At 41.6% G+C, this 19138-nt stretch overlaps 1 protein-coding gene across 1 annotated transcript in view; it reads right to left on the reverse strand.

Annotated features, from left to right (window-relative positions):
• Window positions 732-19138, reverse strand: part of ATP8B1 (ATPase phospholipid transporting 8B1) — a 110649-nt gene continuing 92242 nt past the window's right edge. Inside the window, exons 18-28 of the mRNA XM_018039455.1 lie at window positions 18052-18216; window positions 17196-17307; window positions 15954-16029; window positions 13703-13835; window positions 12923-13211; window positions 8244-8467; window positions 7001-7084; window positions 6335-6580; window positions 5877-6015; window positions 3649-3779; window positions 732-2459 (exon numbers count right to left, since the gene is read on the reverse strand). Coding sequence (XP_017894944.1) covers window positions 2235-2459; window positions 3649-3779; window positions 5877-6015; window positions 6335-6580; window positions 7001-7084; window positions 8244-8467; window positions 12923-13211; window positions 13703-13835; window positions 15954-16029; window positions 17196-17307; window positions 18052-18216 — 1824 coding nt within the window. The 3' untranslated portion in view covers window positions 732-2234. The remainder of the gene's footprint in view (window positions 2460-3648; window positions 3780-5876; window positions 6016-6334; window positions 6581-7000; window positions 7085-8243; window positions 8468-12922; window positions 13212-13702; window positions 13836-15953; window positions 16030-17195; window positions 17308-18051; window positions 18217-19138) is intronic.

Raw genomic sequence — 19138 nt, forward strand, 5'->3', positions numbered from 1 at the left:
ACCGCCCCACTTCCAGTGGGTTGCTCTGATGCAGACATGAAATTCTGCTCCGGAAGCAGGCTACCTGGTATAGAAGAGCAGAGAGCGGGGTCCTGATGTCCTACCTTACAAAACACCCCAAGAACTAGAACTCTCTCATCACCTGCTACTACTACTGATAGCCCCCCCCCCCACCAAAGTCCTCCATTTCTGCCCTTCAAAGAACCTCCTCCTCTGCAAGGGAGACGGGCCATTTCCCTAATGGGGCCCAGCCTGCCTTCCTGCCCAGGAGCTGACCACCTGACAGCCGTGTGTCAGACTTGGCCCTCCCAGTCCCTACCTGCTCTCCTGCCCTTCAGCATCCTGATAGCTTCCCTTTGCTTATTTTTCTGCCAGCCCTTCACCCTGTATTTCTGAACTTTGTCTCCCCATTTCCCAGCCCCTGCTTTTGGTCAGGGGTTACTGTTGCTTTTATTTTACCTCCAGAGAGCTGAGGTCACTTGGATGAATTGTCCCCCTTCTCATATCCTAAGACACACTCTCCCTGGATACAGTTGTTCTTACCAACTGTTAATCCATACTCTGACTCTGTAGTCAGAGCCTCTTGTCTCAGCCACTTCGCCCCTACACTTAGTACCCTGTATGCAGCTTACTTCTCACCACAAAGGACCCCTGTGGTTCCTTTAGAAACCAGGCAGGCCTAGATTCTCTATCATTTGCCCCACTCTAAAATAAAGAAATACTTTAACAGATTGTACTTCCCCCCAATTTTACCAAAGTGTTTATTTTTTAAACAAAAATATACATTAATCTCAGATTTACAGAATATAGAAATAATTTATCCAAAACAATTTGCATTTTAAAATTAATATTGCACCCAACCATGGAAGTCTTTGACACATTTGCATTGTCGACCTTTCCCACAATTCGCAAAACGGGAGAGAAATCTGAAACTGAGAGAATTACACAAGCTAACTTTTCTTTAAAAAAAAAAAAAATAATAACCTTACAATCTTTTATTTACAAGATAAAAGTTGTAAACTTCCAGAAATTCACTTCCATAGAATAAAGAGCTACACATTCTTTGCTTACACCTGGACAGTGAACTCTTTACACACTGTGATTTCCTCACAAGGAACGCGAATGAATATTGTGAGCATTCACAACCTAATGGTAAGGGACAGAATTATTGAAGACACTTCTGTGTCTTCACGGGGACACGGAAATGAAAGTGTAAAGCACAAAGGATGAGAAAAGCCCCTGGATAAATGACTCTTACCTCTTTGAGGCCAGTTTCCATAATTGCCAAAGTTATCTTCAATTTTAGAAGGATACACTATTAGCCTTAGGAATATGGCTACCAACAGCCGTTTCTCTAAAGTAGAAAAGAATGAGGTCTGTTTTATGTCCCTTATAAAACACTTTACACATAGGCAGGCACAAAAGTTTGCTTTTCAAAAGAAAGCTTTGCAGAATATTCTGCAATTTATCACTGATACCCTCAGTTTTTAAAAGCTTTTTTTAAAAAAAAACCCATAAATATTTAAATGCATCTTTTTAAAAGTCGACAATAGACAGTAAACTCACTTGGTTCTACAGGAACTGGCTGAAATAATATACAATAGTGAGAGTAAACGTACGTAAGGTACTTTTTTAACCTGGTAGTAAATCGAAACAGACTCAGACCTTGTGTTTATGAAATGTGAAGTCATTTTTGTTGATTGAGCTGAATTAAATCCACATGAGAACATGAAATCATGCAGTCCCATTATCAACTCTGAAAAAGACCACTTAGCTTTTAGGAGATGAGCATTCACGAGTCTTCCATCATTACTATCATAAGGTCTTTGTTATAGTAAGGTAGGCTCCTGGGAAAAAAAGGAGCCTCTGGGAGATTCCTGACAAAGATCCCAGACAGGAAGAGCTTACTAATTTTATAAAACGATACCATTTGAACTGAAATAGAAGACGTTTTCAAATTCTCTTGTCCTAGATTGAGACGGAGTTAAAAATGTTCACTTTGAATCACAACAAAACATCAGCATCTGAATAATCTGATTTTTCAAAAGGTCTTCTTGGGTTGGACGATTTGCACAGCAAAACCAAGTCGTTTGCTGAATAGGTTCTTGTCTTCAGCATCCTCGTGACAAGTTCAGTTTTTTACAAAAAGTTCCCAGTCTCTCATTAAAAAAAAAAAAAAGGCGACGTTTCCTTCGTGTGATTGTTTTTCTACAGGTCACCCGGGAGCCGGTGCCTCAGCTCTCCACGGTGCGCCTGTACTCCGCCGACCCGTCGGCGATGACCCCGTCCAGGGGCGAGCGCTTCTTGCGGATGCTGCGGCCGGAGGAGATGAGGTCGGCGTAGCCGCGCTGGTGCGAGAAGGCGTAGGCCGAGCGCCGCGTGGACACGTCCCGGCGGAACACGTGCTGGCGCCGCTGCCACTGCTCTTCGGCTTTTAGCTGCTTCCGGTGCTTCTGAATCTGCAGAAGCGGGAGAGGCAGGACCGGGTGAGGGAGAGCCGGGAGGCCGAATGGAAACGCGGGTCTCTGCCCGCAGAGGGAGCCCCTCAGACTGACTGGGACCCTGGACCAGGCTTCCCCACACCCGCCTCCCTGAGGGGTGGGCATCTCCAGCTTGGCTTTAGAGAGGAGGAAGCGGAGGCAGAGGTTCCATGAGGCTTGCGAGCTCTCAGAGCTAGAAACAGGGCAGCCAGGACTCCCACTCCTCAACTGGTGCTCTTTCCAGTTCACAGGGGGGACTGGCCCAGTTTTAGAAAAGACCCTTAGTGTCTCTGGGTGTTTAATGCCCACTCTGGTCAGTGGGGGAGGGAGATACAGAGGACATGAAGGTTCCTTGCCTGCCTGGCAGCTTCTCTCCCCTCCTTTCTGATGAGATGGAGCTTATCCAGATGCCCTCCTCCTCGTCCTCACAGCTACACTCCTCCTGGGATGTGGACTCCACCGCAGGGTGGGACTGATTGATATCCTTGTTCTCGACTAGTCCAGGAATGGGCATGTGCCCTAATTTTGGCTCAAGAGACATGAAGGGAGTATGGTGAGCCCTTCCCAAAGTCGCCAGGATCCTAAGGGAAAGCTCCAGGAAAATCCATCTCTAATCTTCCCCTGGATACTGACATGGCAGGATGCAGTGCCAGGAACTGCTGTAAGCATCTTTCAGAAAGATGAAGCAAACAGTGGACACAGCAGAGGAGAGAGCAAAAAAGAAACCCAGCCCGCTGCTCATCGCCTGAGCCTGAAGCCTGTTCTGTGAGTGGAGGTGGTACGTTATCACCGAGTCCTTTTGAGCCCTGTCTTCCTGATACTTGCAGCTCAAAGGATCCTGCTATAAGAGGTGACATTTGTCTTTAAATGGAAAAAAAAAAAATCCCAACCTGTATGCAGGGCAAAATACTAATAGTATAACTGTTAAATTGAGAGGGTAGATGTATATACAGTTCTTCCTTTTTAATAATAAAAATAAGCAAATAAAAATACCATTCCCAAGGGACTTGTTTGCACGGTGGAGTTAGAGAGAAGTAGTCCTAAAAACAGACCTATAAACAGCTCTCCTAAGAGCTCAGAATTTTGCAGGAAAATTGCTTTGGAGAAAGGCTCTGATTTCTGTGAGAGGCACTCCCGAGTTAGGAGAAGTCTGTTTTTTTTTCTATACCTTATCGCTTTCTGATGGCCAGATGGTCATTGACAAGAAGCGAATGGCAACAACGGGCAGCAGGCACACAGCAACCGTCAGGATGATGGTCAACCAAATATATGGCTGTCTCAGAGCATTTGAAGCCGTGCCTGGAAAAAGCACAGAGAATCACTCACAATGGTCCTTTCATCCCAGGGAGGGGAGAGCATGGCTAATATTCCACAGTCCACTAATGGATTCTCTCTGGTAAACTTTTACAGATTGCCCTCCCCAGAACATCCCATCACCACTCATTGTGGTGATGTTCATTTAAAATGAACATTTTAAAACCAGACTAAGCAAAGCAGAAGTAGGATCATAAATTCTTTGGAACAAGGCAGATGTATATAAGTGAATAAATAAGGAAAAAAGGTACATTTGTTGGCACTGAATTAATTAGAAATGCAAAGGTAGGCAATTTATACCTTTGGATTTTTTTTTTTTTTTCAAGAACCTAAAAAAGCACTTTCCCATATATACCTGTGGCTGATTCACGTTGATGTATGGCAGAAACCAACACAATACTGTAAAGCAATTATCCTTCAATTAAAAATAAATTTTTTACAAAAGAACTTTCCAATTTATACCTTTGGTTTGAATCTCCACGTATTAACAGTGGGCGCTGCTCTTTGTGGGCAAGCCTTATGCTAGGTGTTTTATATAGATCATGCCATTTACTCATTTCTGAGAGGTGAGTATTGCTGTCTTCACTACATGAAGAAACTACATAGGGGAGAAGTATTAATAAAAAAAATTGGTCCAAAGTAACAGAACTAGCTATGCAACTCCTGAATTAAAATCCATATCCATCCAGCTAGAGCTTGGCTTTTTCCACTGAATTCGGCTTCTAGTTTTTTATGTCAGAGGAAGTAACAATTAAATTCTGTTAATACAAGCAGGTATATACATATATACACACTACTTAATTTTAAAACTGAGCCAAATTTGTTACGATATTTTCTGTACTTAATACTGTGAGTTTATAAAAATAATAGTGTTTATTTTTTAAATGTGGTTTTAACACTGATAAATGTGTATGGGTTTAAAAAACACTCCCTATGGGAATACCCGAAGTAACTGGGTACTAAAATTTTAAAATACAGTCACAGTAAGAACACAGACAAAAAAAATGAGCTCAATTCCAATAAGAAAAGGGTTATTACCACGTATGTCTTCAGTCACGTCCAACTTTTTGTGACCCCATGTACTGTAGCCTGCCAGGCTGCTCTGTCCCTGGAATATTCCAGGCAAAAAACACTAGAGTGAATTGCCATGCCCTCCTCCAGGGGAACTTGCGGACCCAAGGATTGAACCCACATTTCCTGTATCTCCGGCATTTCGGGTGGATTCTTAACCACAGCTACTGCCTTTTATAACCAAACAACTGGTCATTTAAAAAAATTCTTTTACAGGGAAACAAGTTTATGGGCACTTTTTTTTCCATTTTGAATCCAAGCTACACTATCCATAGTAAGTTCATAAATTCTAATTTATGCTATTTATAAATTTTATGATATTAGTTCATTCTAACATTTGTCCATTTGTCTTATTTTCTACAGCTGTAAACTATTGTTTTTCATAAGTTTACTTACTGCTCTCTGTGCATATTTCTGATGATACAATCCACTTTTAAGTTCTAGAATTCCATCATAATTTTCTTTTGCTAATTTGATATTCTTAGGTCTTTGGGTTATTTCCAGTTTTTAAAAGACAGAAGGGTTGTAGTGATACAATCTTTGTATAGATTACCTTTCCAAAATTTGGTGTGTTTCATCTTAGGGTATATTCCTCATGTGGAAATACTAAATCAAAATGTACCCCAAAATTTATTATGTGTTTCTAGGTAGTGTTTTAGAAAAATTAAACTATCATACTATCAGCATGTACTATATTGGGAAACATGTATCCCTAGTTTCCCAGTAACCTTCCAATATTAGATTTTATGGAAGAAATAAAAAGCACAGTTATAGCTTAAAGTTATTTTAATTTGCTTTCCTCCCATCATGTTACCCTGTTTCCAACCCACTAACCACTGTTCAGTCTCTACTCAGGACATTAATTTTTTTTTTTTTAATTTTTTTTTAGGACATTAATTTTTATTTGCAGTAATTCACACTTCGTGTTTTTCCTTACCCTGAAGTCATGTCAGAATCTAAATTAATGACATTTTTCTATTTATTTATTTTTGGAATTTAGAAAATACCAACCTGTAAATTGAAATGCAGATGGAAAGAGAACATGTATCCCAGCACTATGAAAGTCAAACATGATGCCAAAATAAAGTGCGATGCTTCCAAAAATTGAAAAAGCATTCACAAAAGTCCAATAAGAAGTATCCAAGCCAATCTGTTGGGAAACCAGAGAAAAACAGAGCATTCATTTTGGGGAGTTAGCAAGAAATAAAGGATCTAAGGATTCTGAAAGTAGAATTCAGCAATTTAGGCATGATTTGGCCTCTGAACAGTCAGAAGCTGCTCTTGGTTCAGGCAAGAAATAGGAAATACGTTTGTTATAAGGGATGAAAATAGCATCCATTCATATTTGCAGAGCGGCAGAGGCTCAGTTGGAGGGAGAGTGGGAGCCAGGCGGATGTGCCTGCTGGTCTACACAGAGAAGTGGATGCAGTACCAGTAGGTCCGGGACATGGTCAGCTAAAGCCACACACCTGGAAGTTGACTGTTATTATGAGAGCAGAGGCAATCGTGACGGCGAAAGACTGGTAGTCCGAGGGCGCCTCTCCATCCTGCCCCATGGTCTGCGTATAGGCTCCGTACGGTATGAAGAAGAGGACCAGCGAGGTTAAAGCCCCATGCAGCAAGCTGACGAAGAATCTCCTGTAGTTGAATAGCAAGTCTCTCTGTCCCACCACGTATAAGCCGGGGAAGCGGAGGCTCAGTTTGTCACTCACGTCCTTAAGGGGAAAACACGGAGTTGAGTGTACTGCCTGTCAGGATTGAAGAACTCAGATACATTCGTTACAACTTGTACCTCACAAAGAATTGTGACTTGTTAAGTTTTAGGAAGGCAGAAACTAAAGATAAATCCTGAATAACGTGTAAGTCATTATCATAGAGACATACTATATTGTTAGGTATCTAACAAGAAAACCTCAGCATCCAAAATGAGGATAACAAACTTGTTAATGGATTCAATCGAGGCACAGAAATCTTTTCTTACTATAAAGCAGAAGCACAATGGTTGTTGCCTGACAGCAGAAACATAATAGGGCCCACTCAGAAAGAAGTGAAAACCAAGAGAAGACATTGAAATGTGTGCTTTGATACAGGCGCTCAGTCTGTGCAGAGCATACCTGTCTGCACCGGGATCCTACCTGGTCGAGCAGCCCCATGAGGAGCACGGGCAGGCTGGAGTAGAGCACGTTGTAGAGGGTGATGAACCAGTCTTCGTACGCGGTCTGTGAGGGGATGACAGGGTCTGTGTGTCACCGACCAAGCAACGTTGCCAGGCTAGTCAACACACATGCACCTGCCCTCTCAAAGCAGGGACATCCCCAAGGAGAGGACGCCTGCCCCCCGACCCCAGCCAGCTATGCCCGCAGTAGGCATGAGATTGTTTGGATGGAGTGGGCAGAATCAAAGGGCTTCTCACAATCATCTCCCTCCTCAAATAAGTGGGGAAAACAATCTGGTCTGTTTGAAAAATGCTGGAAAATAAATCCGTGTTCATCCTCTTTTATTAATGAACTAGATTATACCCAACTGGTTCAAAAGTACATATGTACCGCTGAACTTTGCTTTTATCTTGCTGGTTCAGCATTTCCAGTTAAACATTATCTAAAACATTTTGAATATAAGGAAGAGGCTTCTGAAAGGGATAAGCAAGACTTTGCACACACCAGCCCTCGGGGTGTGGGGGGAGGATGAGGATGGGTAGAGGAAACAGGCTGGCTCAGCACCAACATTGATGCACAGTCCTGCACAGAAGCAGGAAGAAGGCCCAGTCTTGCTCAAGACCTGGCCCAGTTTCTACATCGGCCCTCCTCTTATGCCAGTTGTCTGTGGCATAGCATCAAAGAGGTTTGGACAACAGACACTGGCTTAGGTTCATATTTTACTAATGGTGTTTTTCTGCCATATCACCAATTTAACATGTTAGATATGTTCCCACTCCTATTTCAGCAAAAGAAAAAAATTTTCAAACCAACAGCAATGGAGACATAATGGGTCTATGATCACCTGAAATTTATATAATCCCTTTAGTTACAATATAATTTTATACTTAAATCTGAAGAGTTTGTTCAAAGCTGAACAATTTGTTACCACTAAAGGTAAGATGACTTGGAAAAAAAAACTAAGGTGAAGGCAAAGACACACAAAAGTCAACAGGCCAGGAACAAATCCTGCCTTTTTTAAGGCAAAGTTAAGTTCAAAGCACCAGAAACATTTTAGAAAATTCATAAATGTGATTGATTTATATCTCAATTATTGAGAAAGACAGCATCAAAACTGTGAACATGGAAGGAAAAAATATAAAATTTTTTTTCAGAAGTAGTTTTATTCTTGTAAGAGAAAAGCATTACTCATTTAATAGTAATGATGATGGTGGTATATTACCTGTGCAGAGTACCCATTGAAGAAGGAGTACCAGAAATGAACCAAAGTAAATGCAAAGTTTTTATAGAAGAAGTATCGTAGGAACTTGCACATCCTGATGTAAGACCACCGGCCATGCACCAAGAGCAGCCTCTGCAGGTATCTGAACTGTGCAAAGGAATAGTCACTGGACATGACCGCTTGCATGCCTTCTTGTCCACTTATTCCAACACCAATGTGGGCAGCTATGGAGTGAGGAAGCAGATACTGTGAATCATAAGCTTATTTTAAAGCAAAACATTGAGATGATAAAACTGTTTCTATGGCAATACAAAAAAAAAAAATCTGACATTTATGAAACAATAAATGTGAAAGCTATCGCTCACAATCCTCTACACCCAGCTTCTGAACTCAAAAGTCACAGGTACAGTTTGCTACACAGAGTACATGGTTGGGCCTCCATAAATATTTGTGTAAGGATCTCAATGGGTGAGGAATTCCATTTGGATTATATGCCTAGCTCATAAGCCATCCTTCCCAACCACAGGGCGAGCCCCAGGCACCCATGTATACACTGTGTCTCCCTGCCTCCCTGGCCACAGCTGAGTCAGCCTTGGGCAGATATGTAATCTGTGGTAGTTACTGTGATTTGGCTCTCATTCTTCATTCTAAAATTTTACTTTAATTAGAGAGGTGGGAAAGCAAATAAAACCCCTACATTGCTCAGACTCCCTTGCAGCTAGGTCCTCTTCGGTGAATTAGGTTCCGCTTGTTTGGCCCCACTTGTGACTTGGAAGCAGAAGTAGATGGGAGCCCAGCATCCCTTCCCTGTTTGGCATTCCTGCAGCAGACTCCATATAGCCATTCCCCAGCTTCCTGGATGCTGATAAACAACTGCGAGGGCTTCTCAATAGGACAGCTCTTCAGTGGAGCCTCAACTCTTAAAAACTCCTCTGGCAAGTGACCCAGACTTGGAGACACCACCTGGAACCAACCTTCCTCAGTCCATCCAGAATTTCTATGAGCACCCAGTCCCCTGTATGAATCACTTCCTACTTTGAGTACCTATAGGGATTTGTTTCCCTCAGTCTCTCTTGGTGTTTTGGAATTAGGATTTGGGTGTGTTTGTCTGGAATGTTAGCATGTAAATTCTTGAGTTGTGGGATGGATATACTTCTTTCTGAGGCGCTGAGAAATAAAGTAATGTAGAAAAAGGATGGTGCTGCTGGGAAAGATTGAGGGCAGGAGGAGAAGGGGACGACAGAGGATGAGATGGTTGGATGGCATCATCAACTCGATGGACATGGATTTGGATGGACTCCAGGAGTTGGTGATGGACAGGGAGGCCTGGTGTGCTGTGGTTCATGGGGTCGCAAAGAGTCAGACACGCCTGAGCAACTGAACTGAACTGAGAGAAGGGATGAGGGAGACAGACTCTGGGTTCTTGGTACTGCTTTTTGGTTCTAGCATTATCCAGAGGCCTGGCTCCTTGAGCAGCACACATTTGTAGCTTTTAAATCAGGTTTCTTTTTCTCTTATGCTAACTTTAATTGTTCTCCAAGACTTGCAATCAAAAGTGTTTTAACTTAGATACTATTAAACGTTCAAAGGCTTATTCATGGCCCACTGAGACCTTAGGACAGACAGTCGTTTTAAGGGGAGGAAGGTTTCCAGAATGGATAAAAATAATAGTTCCAGTTTTCTCCATCTTTCCAATAGTCATTAAATTATATGTTCCACTTAGAGAATTATGAGTTTAATCTAGGTCTTAAAAGTCATGGAAGACAAATAGTGAGATCATTTTGAGAACATGTGTTGGAGAACACAGTCTACTGTTGCTCAGACCCTGAGAAGTGTCTGCCAGTTCAGCAGTTTCCAACTAAAAGAAGCTCCAAAACCCCTGCCCCAGTTGCAGAATACAAGGTCTGACAAATTCGAGACATTAACACAGTGACTTGTCCAAAACCTCCGTTCTTTAATAACACTCTGCAATTCCAAAAAAAAAAAAAAAAAGAATAAACTGCATTTCAATCAATATTTATGACCTCTTTCTAAACACAGAAATAGTTCTTAATGACCAGTCATGGTTGCCAGACTGCTCTTTCCTACCAAACCATGGCCTTCTTTCCTGAACAAGTAACAGGGAAATGTTGCGATTCTTTCAGAGCCAAGGACAAGGAGCCTCTGTGCTAGGCCGTGACATCCTGGCCAGCCTCTGCGGTGCAGACCAAGGACAGTATATGAAGTGAACATTGCCACAGTTCACAGGGTGACTCAGGGCACCTAAGCAGATAGACTTTATAAGGCCACACTGCTTGTGTTTTCCTGAAAACGAAATCTAGATTTTCCGAAGTTTCAGATGTGGTTTTAAATACCTTCCGAGTAGATTGCTTCATAATTCCCTAACAAACTGATAGTTTCTTCCTGCCTCTTTAATGCCTCTTATTCATTCTCAGGGTTTCGGCCAAGTAAAACACCACCTACCAGCCATCTTCAGGCACAAAGGAGGGAGCGGGCAGCCTCTGAGGGTCCCTGGGTCCTTGCTCAGTTCAGTTCAGTTCAGTCGCTCAGTCGTGTCCAACTCTTTGCGACCCCATGAATCGCAGCACGCCAGGCCTCCCTGTCCATCACCAACTCCCGGAGTTCACTCAGACTCACGTCCGTCGAGTCCGGGATGCCATCCAGCCATCTCATCCTCTGTCATCCCCTTCTCCTGCCCCCAATCCCTCCCAGCATCAGAGTCTCTTCCAGTGAGTCAACTCTTCGCAGGAGGTGGCCACAGTACTGGAGCTTCAGCCTCAGCACTGGTAGACTGCAGTTCCCTCCACTTCTACTGGACTACATCACTAACCATGAAACATATTAGGAAATGGTCAGATTTTTGTAGGCACTTAAATTCCACTGTACTTCTTTATAAACAGTGATTTCTTTCTGTACCTTGTTCCTGATGCAGGTAAAAGAGATAAAGAGTTTTCACAAAGTTCAAAGAGGTACTTAACAATACTTGGATTAAGCTACGGACTTCCAAGGAGACCTGAGATTTTCTGACTTTCATCCCCAAAGGATGCCTCCTACATTATATATAAAAGCATCTACCATATAACACAGCTTAATAAAATGCTTAAAACCACTTAAGAAAAAACAGTCTTTAGGAGATTCATCTATGCTGATTCTCTGTGATCTCTTTTGTTATCAACTCGTGAACCCAGAGGAACAAAAGAGTTTTCAAGTCTCTCATATAATCAGATGGGAAGTCTGTAAGGGGATCCCCTTTCCCCAGTATCTATAAGTCTTCGTTATAACTGAAGAACTGAAGTAAGTAACTGAGTTATTTAACTTTTTTGGCAGAGGCGTTCATGTTAAGGTACGTAATGGAAAATAAACTAGAACTAGCTGCAGAGGAAAGAAGCATCTGATTCAGAGCAAGAAATGCCATTCACATGGCAGGATGAGCATGTGCAAAACAGTGCAGAGAAATTAAACTGGTAGAGGCCACAGACACGCACAAGGTAAAGAAGCAAGAAGACGTACATCGTAGAGCCGACTTCTGTTGAGGAAGATAAAGTTGGAATATTCTTAGCATATATCAAGGAGGAGGAGGAAGAGACTCTAAGGAAAGAAAGAGAGGCATCAGTTACAAAATAGGCTGACTTCAAAGCCTAGTCATATCCATAATCCATTTAAGCTACCCAGCACTACAGGACGTGCGCATACATGCCACGGATTGTTTACCTTAATAATATCACAAACCTAGAGGTGACATCAGAGACAATTTTCTTGTTCTCAAATGAGAAAGCTGACGCCTCAGCGTGAACCCAGGGTGACACAGCATGTTGGTATTAGGACAAAGGCAAGTATTCAGATCTCATTCAGGCATTTTCATTACAAGATACCCCTTAGAAGTTCTACCCGGAAACAAAAGGACCAGGATTCAGACATACTGATGTGGATTTGGTTCCAAATGCTTTAATACCAGCAAAACTGTTTCCACAAGATAGGAGTCAGTCCTTTCATTTGTGGATACCTAGGGTCCTCCAACAGGTAAAAAGACCTTGGGAGGTCAGGAGAATGTTGTGGCCACATTGGAACTTTGCTTCAATGCCAAGTGTGTTCCTCTGAGCTCACACGAGGTCACCCAATGGTGAAGTTCAACAGTTTACTAACAGCAAGAGGAAAGCCCCAGAAAACAATGCTTAGGTGTGGGAGAGTAATATTCCCCAAACAACAGAATTCAACAATTTATGCCAAGCTCAGCAGAGATTTTTGCAAAACTTATTATATAGTAGGGTTTTCAATAAACCCTAAAGAAATATAGGAGGGGAAGCAGCAAGAGAAAACAAAAAACCAAATCCAAACATATGCAATAGAAAGAAACAAGGATAAGGTCACCCACATGAAACTCATCTCCTACTGGATTAGCTAAAAAGTTTGTGTGGGTTTTTCCATTAGACGTTACGGAAAAATCTGATCAAGCTTTTTGGCCCGTTTGGCCAACCTGAAACTTGGCGCTGTGTATAGCACAGTCATGCCTGCTGCACTCTCCTCCTAGAGGGACTATGTCTCCTGAGGGCAGGGTCACAGGTGTCGTCACCACAGCTGAGTGCCTTTGTCAAAGGGCTGCTTTATGAAGGCCCAAACGAGGGGTCCTGCCACTTCCTTTCTGGCGGTTCGGGTGGCCCTGGCCTGTGGGCGAGACTCACTTTTGATCATGTTGACGTCGTTGGCGCCGTCGCCGATGGCCAGCGTGATGGCCTTCTTGTACCGCTTCACCAGGTCCACCACCATGGCCTTCTGCTTGGGGGTGACGCGGCAGCAGATGACCGCGCTGCACTCACAGGCCAGGTCCACGAAGCTCTGCTGCTGCTGCTCCTTCCTCACCTCCAGCTTCCGCATGCTCTGCGTCCGCAGCCGCCGCTCTTCTTCTGTCCTGGGGAACTTCAGCTTCAGAATCTTACTTCTCTTGGACTTTTTCTCGAGAAGGATTTCATTCTGTGAAATTAAGGAGGGGAAAGGATTACAGTCTGTCTGGGGTTTAAGATCAAGAGTGCCATTCCCAAGATTTTAATCATCTGAGGGATATTTCTGGGCCTACGTCATTGGTGATATTGTTCTGATTATAAAATATTTACTATAAAATTATAGAAAAATTTAAAATGTACAATGGAGAAAATTAAAATTTTCTGTTAGTTGACAAACTAGTAGTAACCACTGCTACCAGTTTATATCATGTAATAATAATATTACATATAATAGCATGATCATATAATATGTAACATATACATATCATAATATATGTATATTATTGTATGTATCACTTATTTTATGTATCATATAATATTAACTCTCAGGCTTAGGAAATTGCCCTTTCATTTATAGGCTAACAGATTTTAACATTGGTAATTACTACGAAACCATCTAAAATTGGTTCAGGATGACCTGCTTTAGTTTGAGCCAAAGGGAGAGATGCTAATGATACATACCAACCAAGAACCAGTGATTATTAAGGCACGGTTTCCACCAGATGGAAAAAAAGGTTCATACACTTGGGGTACGAATTTTGCATAGACTCCCCCTCTATTCCTCTGGTTTTCCATCCTTGTATGAAGAAGAGCACTGGGGGAAAATTTAAGTGTGTATAAGACCATGAACACGCCCTTGACTGGGAGATAATTTTGACATATAAACTTTTAAAATTAACAATAAAAACCACATTAGCATAAAAGTTATCATCTTTAACTATACGAGTATACAGTTCAGCAGTATTATGTATATTCACATTGCTAATCTCCAGAACTTTTTCATCTTTCAAAATGAAACTTCATACTCATTAAATAACAACTCCCTACTTCCCCTTCCCCCAGCTCCTGGTAACCACCACTTGACTTTCCATTCCTATGAATACGACCACCCCAGATAACTCACATAATGGAATCATACAGTACATGCTGTTTTGTAATTGGTTTATTTCAGTCAATAGTGGCTCATTTCACTGTTCTCAGGGTTCATTCATGTTGTAGCATATGTCAAAACGGTCTTCCTTTTTAAAGCTGAATGATATCCTGCATTGCAGGCAGACCCTTTACCGTCTGAACCGCTAGGGAAGCCCCACTATTCCACAGTATGGATATACCACATTTTGTTTGTCGATTCATCCAACAGCGAACCCTTGAGTTGCTCCCACCTCTTGGCTGTTGTGATCAATGCCACTGTGAACACGGGTGTGCAGATCTCTCTTCAAGTCCCTGCTCTTAATTCGCTGGGATATGTATATAGAAGTGGGACTGCTGGGTCATGAGAATTCTATTTTGAAATGCTTTGAGGAATCATCATGCTGTTTTCCACAGTGACTGCACCATTTTATATTCACCAGCAATGCACAAAGGTTCCAATTTTCCACATAGTTGTACAAACACTATTTTCTGTGTTTTTAAAATAGTAGTCATCCTAAATCAATATTAGGTGAAACTGTGGTTTCAATTTGCATTTCTTTAGTGATTAGTGATGTTGAGCATTATCTCATATGCTTATTGGTCATTTATATGTCTCTTTAGAGAAATAATTATTCAAGTCTTTTGCCCATTTTTTAAATCAAGTGACATATAATGTTACTGAGTCTTGATTCCTCTACCACGGAGGCACCATGTTCTGGGTACTTAATTATTTGCCAAAGGTGTCTAAAAGATGACACAGTTGGAAATGTGTTCACAAGCAACAGAAGGAAGGCAACCTTGATCAGAATTATAATGTACTGGGGTGAACCCTAGTGTGCTATCAACAGTGACCACTGTTGGGCAGGAAAAAAACCTTATTTCCACATAAAGTTACGTCTGCCTTTGAGTTATTCTCCATGCTTTCTATCAACAAGTTATTGAGAAGACCACATACAGCTCACTCGTGATATGAAAGTGAGGCATGGAATCCTGGAGTAAAAGGGACTGTAAGTACCCAATCTCTTCATGTTAACAAACAAGGAAATTAAGGCTGAGAGATATTGTGATTTGCCTGCAACAAGTTGATGGGAAGAATGCAATGAAGACTCAGGTCTCCTAAGTCTCAGCCAGGATTTTCTGTCTTACACACATACAGCCTTCAGTCTTCACCTTCAAGAACGGGTTTCTCAGCCTTGGCACTACTGATTCTTCGTTGCATGTGGCTATTACAGGTACTGTAGGATGTTTCGCAGTATCCCTGGCCACCACCCCACTAGAAGCCAGGAGTACCCTTCCTTCCCCACTGTGCAACCAAAGATGTCTTCAGACATCGCCAGGTGGTCCCCAGAGGGCAGAGTCCCCGCCTCCCCCGCCCCGCTTGAGAGCCACTGCATAGGAAATGCGGTAGCTATTGTTCTTTTTCCACATTAACTTCTCACTTTCAAGCTGAAAATAAGGAGTGATCGATCACTAGAGGCTGGAAGAGAAAAAATACGAAATCTAATTCATAATTAGTGATATCTCAAGCCCACTTCCTTTTTCAGCAGGGGAGTGCTGAGGGCTTGCAAGGAATACAGAAAAACAACCCTGAAGGGGCAAATAAGGCCTCAAATTTCACTACAACAGAAGGTTGAAGAGTGGTGACTTGGAGCTGCCTGTTGTCTCCTGTTTCACTTAAACTTGAGGAAACTGTCGCAAGTGACGCGTTCTAGCTCCATCTCTCTGAATCTGTGTCCACTGCCCAGTCTTGTTTTTATACAAATGAGATGTTACATATTCTCACTGCAGCCCCTTTACTCACCTGATATCTTCCCCGTAGCAGATAGTGGTATCTTCAGTGAGAAGTTCACAGGCAAATCCTATATTTTCAGCAGTTTCTACAACAGAAAAAAATGAAGCCAAATGTCATTCCCACTGATGAATTTAATAATGGGCTTCATCTAGTAAAAATTTTTTCAATTAATAGAACAACCAAAAAGAAACCAGATTCAATCAAATACACTTTTTGATTTTTTTTTTTTTGTAGCAATGTCTAGACATCACTAAAGGAAAAAAATCCTTTTCTCTGTAATAAGTCTAATAAGCCAAAGTCTGGTCAAGATGTTTTTAATAATGAAATATGCTATAATATCAAATGTGTAAGCTGGTTATGTAGTAAAATCAATGTTCATTGAAATACTGAACACATCTAGTTCATGTGGTTTAATCTGGGTTGGAAAGATCCCCTGGAGAAAGGAATGGAAACCCACTCCAGTATTCTCGCCTGGAGAATTCCATGGAGAGAGGAGTCTGGTGGGCTACAGTCCAGGGGGTCGCAGAGTCAGACAGGACCGAGTGACTAACACACACAAGGTGGGAAGGATAAGCATTTCCACAAACCCTGACACGTGGCTCCTACTGGACATTTTCTCCCCTTTTCCACCCCCACCACCACTTGTTTGAGGTCGGGACTTAATTCCTTAGCTTATCAGAGTGTGTAATCCATCAACAATGTCAGGGTAAGACAAATGATCTCGTTTCCCATGGAAGGCTTCTGGAGTAAAAAAAATCAACAGAAACGATAACACAACAATCAACTCCTTGTTGAGCTCTGAATTTAAAAATTAGAATCTTCCCATGGGGATAAAATTACAATTTTCAAGCAATAAAAGGGAAGAAAACCAAAGCTGCTGTTCAGCATGTTACACTCTTCTGTTCTCCGCCCAACAGACGGTACAGTGCTGGGAGGACAGAAGGGCCTGGAGGGCTGGCCCTTTGAGGACAGCAGCCCATGTCAGGCAGAGAGAGAAGGCTGAAGACAGCCAGCAGGACACGAGCAGGAGCTCGGTTACGAGGAAGAGACTCTGCCGCCGAGGGAGTTTCGGGAAGGAGGCGGCCAGGGCGGGCTGGGGCAACACAGAAGGATTTCTTAGGGAAAGCATCTCCGCCCCAGAGAAACAGATGGTGCTTGGGCAGGATGCGAAGTCTGAGAAGGACCTTGAGCAGGGGAGATAGGAGCTATGGATATTTGTGAATTAACAGGCTTCCCTGCAAACTGACTTACCCTTTTTGTCTCCAGTGAGCACCCAGATCTTAATGTCAGCTTTTGAAAGCTTTGAAATGGTTTCTGGGACTCCATCTTGTAGCTTGTCTTCAATAGCTGTTGCCCCTAATAGCTGGAATGAACATTCACAGAAAGGAATTAGCAAATAAGCCAAAAATGTTCTGTATTTGCAGTCGGCCAACCTGTAAAAAGCAGATGAGCTAAATACACCCCAGCTGCTGCGCTACAGGGGCCAGCGGCCAGCATTAACTGGCAAGGCTGCTGTGTTCCACATTCACCAAAAACCAAGCAGCCAAAGTCTTTTTCCTTACAGTAATTCACCAAGACAAAAATGTAAGTACCAATCAAGGACATTAAAAATATATAATTTTGTCGTGTATATACTACTTTACATGGATACAAACCAATTTCTTTTGCTAAAAGTAAATGCTTACTATCTGTTGAACATTTCCTTTTCATCAAAACTCTACAAGCAACAAGTATTAAACTTTGGAAAGTCTCTACAAATGGTGTATTTTTCTTATTTCAAGATTTTGCACAACATAAATCATCTCAGTAATTCTCATAGTGTAATAAGTATATGCTGGCTTATTATTATAGAAAATGAATTTTAATAAGTTATATAAAAATAATAGAATCAGAATCTCATAGTGTTTTCTGTCTTTTGTTTTCTCATAATGGCAACTGCTATTTTGCTTGCTGAAAAAAATTCAAATGACTGAGTTCCACTGTACCAGTTTCAAATACTGTACTTTGAATTGTATTTTAACAGTAAGATTAAAAATGTAATAAAACTTAATAAGATCTCCAATTCTGTTCAGAATATCAAGGGGAAAGTTACAAAGGTTAAACTCACAATTAAATCTTTTTCAATTTCCTCATATACTTTATCCAGAGCTTCATCCCGGTTGGTTGAGGCTATACTGGCAGCCATAAATTTTTTATTCCATTCTTCAAATTCTTTTTCTTCAATTTCCTTATAGCAAAGGCACAGTGTTCTAAGAGTCTCACTGGCAAAGATCTGTTTAATTTAAAAGACAATCCAACCACCCAAAGAACAGTTATTTTTATGTAAATTTGAAATCTCATTTTGCAGTAATACAATAAGATAATTTAAAAAGAGACTGTGAAATGATTCTGTACACATACATTCCATAGAGGAGAGTAAACAAATGTTAATACTTTGTTTTCCTAAGAATTCTCAAAATCTTAGGACTGTTTATTTGTAGTTCCCTAATTAAAGGGAATAGTATAACTCTTGTAAATCAAGTCATGAGAATGAACAAAAAACCCTTAACAACTAAGAAAATAAGAGACCAAGGATGGTGCCTTGTGGTATAAAGGTTTTATAAACCAGACCTGACAACTTTACAACTTGTTCGCACAAACAGTTACAAGTTCAGAGACTATGAACTCTCAACCGAGCATTAGTCCCTCAAACCAATTCTGAATGACACGAACCATGGTTAAAGCTGAGATAAAACATTTTCATGAAAAAGAGTCTAAAGTTTAATCATGGCAAACAGATTTAAGCCACTTTAAAATAGCTTAAATGTGAACCAGTAAAAATGTTCCATTACTTCACAATCACATCTTGTCTAGTCAAAATAGCAGAACGGGTTCACCCAAGTGATGGCTTGCTTTCAGACTCTTTGGCAAGTTCTGCATGTATTTGATTAGACCACCCTCGTTCAAATTCTCATGAGGAATTACCCACTGTAACTGCTTCAGCAACACACATATAACCTTAGAATGTGACCCCACCTAGTAAACAACATATTCATCGGACTTTTTCTGAAGGATCTTTGGCCCCAAAACTCAGACCCTTCAAGTGGAGGGAAAAAAGACCCCTTTATTGAGCACCGACTAAGTGCTGGGGACCGCAAGTTGCTTTCCCTTGCACCAACCCTCCACGTATGAACTATCCCCATGCAGGGATAGTT

This window comes from Capra hircus, chromosome 24 (assembly GCF_001704415.2).
Source record: "Capra hircus breed San Clemente chromosome 24, ASM170441v1, whole genome shotgun sequence".
Lineage (NCBI taxonomy): Eukaryota > Metazoa > Chordata > Mammalia > Artiodactyla > Bovidae > Capra > Capra hircus.